The 5,692-nt window shown below is 30.8% G+C and overlaps 1 protein-coding gene and 1 pseudogene across 1 annotated transcript; both read right to left on the bottom strand.

The window, feature by feature from the left end:
* Positions 1-1,055: 1,055 nt before the first annotated feature.
* Positions 1,056-2,106, bottom strand: LOC126909585 (zinc finger MYM-type protein 1-like; annotated as a pseudogene).
* Positions 2,089-3,828, bottom strand: LOC126909586 (zinc finger MYM-type protein 1-like). Its single transcript, XM_050692022.1, has 4 exons — positions 3,799-3,828; positions 2,484-3,447; positions 2,163-2,410; positions 2,089-2,097 (listed from the first exon to the last, which is right to left on the bottom strand). Exons 1-4 carry the CDS (start codon positions 3,826-3,828, stop codon positions 2,089-2,091), a joined length of 1,251 nt encoding a protein of 416 aa, XP_050547979.1.
* Between the last annotated feature and the right edge of the window lie 1,864 nt (positions 3,829-5,692).

Here is a 5,692-nt window from a genome sequence, read left to right as displayed (position 1 = left end):
TTGTCTGAATGCCATGGCCTATCTATGTGTATTTAATCTGCTATGATTTTTTAATGTGCATGAAGCTACGAATTCCTGATCCACCAACTTCTTATCACTAACAAATTTCGGCTACCAATATATTATACAGTATAAAGCTTTTTCTTACCGATAGATGTAGAAACATAATACCAAAAAGCATACATTAAACCCATTCACTGGTCGTATACAAAACAAAGATCTGACGCCCGGTGGAAGCATAAATACACTTACTATCATAAACACCGCCGTACCAACTCGGATGATTGAGAGCGACCACTGATTTATCAACTTAGCATTTGATATTATATTATAGAGAATTTTATAAGTTTTCNTATCAACTTAGCATTTGATATTATATTATAGAGAATTTTATAAGTTTTCAGAATATGTAATTAAGTTGAAAAAGTTAATTTTTTGTGAATAAAGTTGGCAGGTTAAGGGTCAGATATATAAAAATATATATACAAAATGATAGGTAAGGACATAATGTATCTATAAAAAAAAATTATATTGAATTTTGAAAAAGTTATGGCAGTATTAAGTAAAAAAAATTGAAAAAGTTAGCGATTTTTAAATTTGTAATTTTTTTTGAGATTTCCCCCATTTACGGGGAATAAGAGAAATTTTTTCAATTTTTGAAGGTAATGTCTTCAACTAGATACGATTTGTGATCTTTTGACGTATTGTTGAAAGAAAAAAAAACACATCATGGGAAAATTGAAACCTTCTCAGCATCGCATCGTAGCCAAAAAATTCATTTATTACCATAAATTTTAGCTTAACTTTTGAAATTGACATTAAAAAAAAACCCAGTACAGGGGGGTCGCGGCACAGTGGTGACGTCCCATTGTTGGATCAAGTATGATGATATCTGACAGTGATTAAAATCACTATAAAAAAAAAAAACATTTCATGCAAATCTTTAGATAGCAGGGGCGAACGCAGGAAAAAATTTCGGGAGGGGTTTTTGAAAAAAAATGCAAAATGTTCATAAATATAATACATTCAAAAATATTTAATTATTGAAATTTTTTCTATAAAATTATATCTAAGCGACGTGGCACTTTAGCCATTGTATTAATTATCTCTTCGCACGTCACCTCCACGTCTCTGTAAATGTTTAAGAGCATCAAACCATTTAATCGATCTTCACCCGTCTTGTTTCTCAAATATGTTTTTAATCTTCGAAGACAAGAAAAAGACCGTTCACTGGTAGCCGCTGAAACCGGTAAAGTCGCACCAACTTGTAAAAATCTATGTATTGTTGGATATAATGTAGAATCGCAATGGTTTAGAGCATTTATAAATGTTTTCGGCCATTTATCTTTTGAAATTTTTNTTATCTTTTGTAATTTTTAAACTATGCCTAAAACAACAACGCATTTTATGTTTTAATAAAGATTTAAAAAAATACTTTTATTCATAATAGATAAATTGTTACCTGCGCCACATGGTCAGCTCAGCTATCAAATTATCAGTAGATCCCTTGATATCATTTGGCTATTCTTTTACAAAAATACTTACTGTTCCACTGATTTCTTTTGTATTCAGCTCAGAACACTTAGTAGGAAGAATATTTTGAATTTTTGAAAGTAGTTCCCGGTGTTCAAAAAATCTTATTTTTAACTGCATTGATAAGTGGTTCAAAAAAAGAAGAAATATGGACTGACGGAAATATGCCCCTCAAAACCTCCTTCGTAATTGTCTCGATTCTTCTGTACTCCAACATTACGCGGAGGTACTAAATTAATATCCATTTTGTCCGCCATTTCTTTTGCTTCTAAAAACAAATCTTTGAATTTCAATTCCGAATCACAACGCATCGCATTGATTTCATCATACACGAGGTTTGCATAATCAATGCAATTGCTAAGATCACAATCTTCCTTTTGTAAAAAAACACTGAGATTTTTCATAATGCTGAATATTGGCTTCACTACTTTTAAAGCTATAATAAATTGTGGTGTTTGTATCGATGTAAGCAGGGCATGAGGTTTAACTCCGTCAGTTATCAAATTATTTTCATCCATGTACTCTAACGATGAGCAGATATGTTCATATACATCGTTAAACAAACTGAGTGAATCCAAATGTTCAACCCATCGCGTTTCGCAGAATTTAAGAAGACACGTTTGTTTTGCATTTGGGCAAGACTGTTGAATTTTGTTTTTCAAAACTAGACCTGCCTTATTAGATAGGCGAAATAAATTTACAACCTCTTTAATTGTACCAATGCAATTTCGGATGGCTGGTATTTTACACGCGTGTGTAATGGCTAAATTCAAATTATGATTAGCGCAGTGGACGTAAATAGCTTCTGGATATAATTCTCGAACTTTGGCAGCACATCCGTTGAATTTTCCGCTCATTGCTCGCGCTCCATCATAGCCTAAAAATTTTTTAAAATTTAAAATATAACCTTATACATATAAAAGTATAACTTAATAATTATTTACACATACCTTGTCCTCTCATATTAACCAGGTTTATGCCAATGTACTTCATCTTGGTCAACAGCGTATTCGCAAGCCCCTTTCCGGTAACGTCCTCAACAGGAATAAAACACAAAAAGTCTTCTCGAATAATATAATCATCGTCAATTTTATCAACAAATCGAGCGCATATTGAAAACTGTTCAATGCCACTCACATCTGTACTTTCGTCAGCAATGACAGAAAAATATCCAGATTTGTTTACACGTTGCACAATATTTGTCGTTATTTGTTTCCCTGCTGCATCAATTATTTCATTTTGAATGCGATAACTTAAATACATTGAATTTGCACCCGCAGTATTCAAATGATTGGCCAAAACCTGATCACCGCTGTTTAGGGAATAACGAAGTAACGCTCTGAAATTTCCGTCGTTTTCTTGTGGCATTTTTAATGATAAAGGTCCTTGATCTCGATGACCCCTTATTGCTAATCCCTGCCTACCACACAGCAAAACTGCTCGGATGATCGGAATTAACTTTTTCCTGTTTTCGAGTTGCTGTATTTTCCGTCCTTTGTCAATTTCGCTGATCACATCACATTTCCGGTTTTCGTAAATCATTTTAAAATTTTGTCCATCCTCCATGGCATCAAGGTGATATTTTTTTGTTTGGTGTTCTTTGAATTTTTCGAGCGCTTTCTTCCATTCTTGAAACGCAGTCTGCACTAACTTATTTGAGCTCTGATGACTCCCTTTTCCAACAAAATTTGATCCAAATGAGACACAATAACGGCAGTAAGCTCCGTCTTCTGCAGCAGAATACACCAACCATGCAAATAAGCGCAACCAAGAATGCTGAAATTTTAAATTTCGTTTGCCACAAGTCGGAAACTTGAAGTTGATATCAAGTACCCAATAATGTTCAATTACTTCATATTTTTCAAAATCGTTCAACTGCTTATGAGAAAAATTTGCGATATCATTTGGAAAAATCTATAAAATAATTATAAGTAAATTATATTTACTAGTTTATTTCATGTTAAAGGACCATGAAAGAAATAAAAAACTGTAGCACAGGAGGTCGGTGTAAAGTCTTGTCTGGGTATAGAAGTGATGGGACATAATTATAGCTGACAGTGATTAAAAACCATTATCATAAAGAACGCTTCGATACAAATCAGGAGAAAGTGTTAAATTTTTTAGCTTAAATTAGATTATTGCAAAAANAAAATATTTGTTCCTTAATTTTATTTATAATTAAAACTTACATGAAAATATTTAAATACAAATGTAACCTTGATTAATATTGGAGCGCGTCGCTGATGGTTCAGCGGTGGAACGTACACTGATTAGACTTAATACTAAAAGACACATTGCTGACCAGGCAAACAAAGATAAAAGACCATACTATAGTGTGACTCGCGCTAACAATAAGTAAATTATATTTACTAGTTTATTTCATGTTAAAGGACCATGAAAGAAATAAAAAACTGTAGCACAGGGGGTCGGTGTAAAGTCTTGTCTGGGTATAGAAGTGATGGGACATAATTATAGCTGACAGTGATTAAAAACCATTATCATAAAGAACGCTTCGATACAAATCAGGAGAAAGTGTTAAATTTTTTAGCTTAAATTAGATTATTGCAAAAAGGAACAANAGCTTAAATTAGATTATTGCAAAAAGTAACATAAACTCGTATTTCTACAAGAATATCCTGATTAAAAGTATGATTTTTTAAGTATAAAAATAATGACAACTTATTTAGTCAGCAGCAGTGCTCGAAATGGGAAAAAAAAGTAGGGGAGCTCAGTCCCCCTGCGCACCCCCCCAATTCGAGCACTGGTCAGCAGTTAAAACAAAAATTTATATCAGAAAAAAATTAAAATATTTTGTAGGGGAAAGAGAGTCCCCACCTCAAACACCCCATATTTATAATTTATTTATGTATAAAATTTGTTCTTATTTATAAATAATTAACAAACAAGAGTCAGTAGTTATTTTAAAATAATGTAAAAAGTTCAAACATTCGTAGAGGGTGCTCCCCTTAACAACCTGAATTTTAAACTGATTATTGATTTGTTTATAATTAAAAAAGTAATTCTGTAACAATGAAGTTTTACATTTAAAATACATTTAAAATTCGTTATTTTTGAAAAAAACTAGTTCTTTATTTTTCAACTTTAAAATTCATTAAGCTTAAAACATAAGTCCAAGTCCCTCAGTTTTTTTACAAAAGAAAGTATATTACATAAACTTTAATTTAAGCTATTTATNTCATGCATTTTTTAAAAAGTTATAGCAACATAATGTTAAAAAATGTAAAATATAATATCAAGAATTTTTTCACAAAAATAGCATATTTTTGCATACGGTAGTCATTTTCACCATGAAGACAAGTCCAGAGGTCAAATTTTTTTTTTTCAAATTAAAGTATATTACATTAGCTTTAATTTAAGGTATATATAAAATTGTCAGTCTTTCCGGAACATTTTCAAAAGTTAAGTTGAAAAAGTTAATTTTTGTGAAAAAAGTTACCATTTTGAAACCCCATCCTGTAGGCTGTTATNAAAAAAGTTACCATTTTGAAACCCCATCCTTTGGGCTGTTAAAGGGTCAAATGTTCACAAAAATATATAAAATGATAGGTAATTATCTAAGGTATCTATAAATAAAAAATTATATTGATTCGGTCATTTTTAAAAAAGTTATGGCAATTTTAAGTAAAAAAAATTTAAAAAATATCGAAAATTAGCGATTTTTAAATTTGTAATTTTTTGGGGGATTTCCTGGGGGAAAACTCCCATAACTTTTTCAAATATTAACATATCAAAATAAGATTTTTTTATATTGAAACCTTAGATATTTCCCTTTCATTTGATATCATTTTTTTGAAAATCTAACACTTAACCTGCTCATGGGGGGGGATTTAAAATAGCAACTTTTTAACAAAAACTAACTTTTTCAACTTAATTTTTGAAAATGTTCCGGAAATACTGCGTCCTTTAAACATATATCAAATTATAGCTTATTTCATGTACTATAAAATAAAAAAAAAAAAATTTGTCCCGACATCTTTANTAAAGCTTTTTTTATGTACTATAAAATGAAAAAAAAAAATTTGTCCCGACACCTTATCTTCTATGTGCAAATGGCAGTCGAAATTATAAAAAAAATGTAATATTTGCGATAAAAATCACCTTTTATAACGATGTTTTTTGTACTTAAAACTGCCATAAC

The sequence above is a fragment of the Daktulosphaira vitifoliae genome, unplaced genomic scaffold, assembly GCF_025091365.1.
Source record: "Daktulosphaira vitifoliae isolate Bord-2020 unplaced genomic scaffold, ASM2509136v1 Scaffold_617, whole genome shotgun sequence".
Taxonomy (NCBI): Eukaryota; Metazoa; Arthropoda; class Insecta; order Hemiptera; family Phylloxeridae; genus Daktulosphaira; species Daktulosphaira vitifoliae.
The sequence above is the reverse complement of the archived record's forward strand: the minus strand, read 5'-3'. Positions and strand labels throughout refer to the sequence as shown.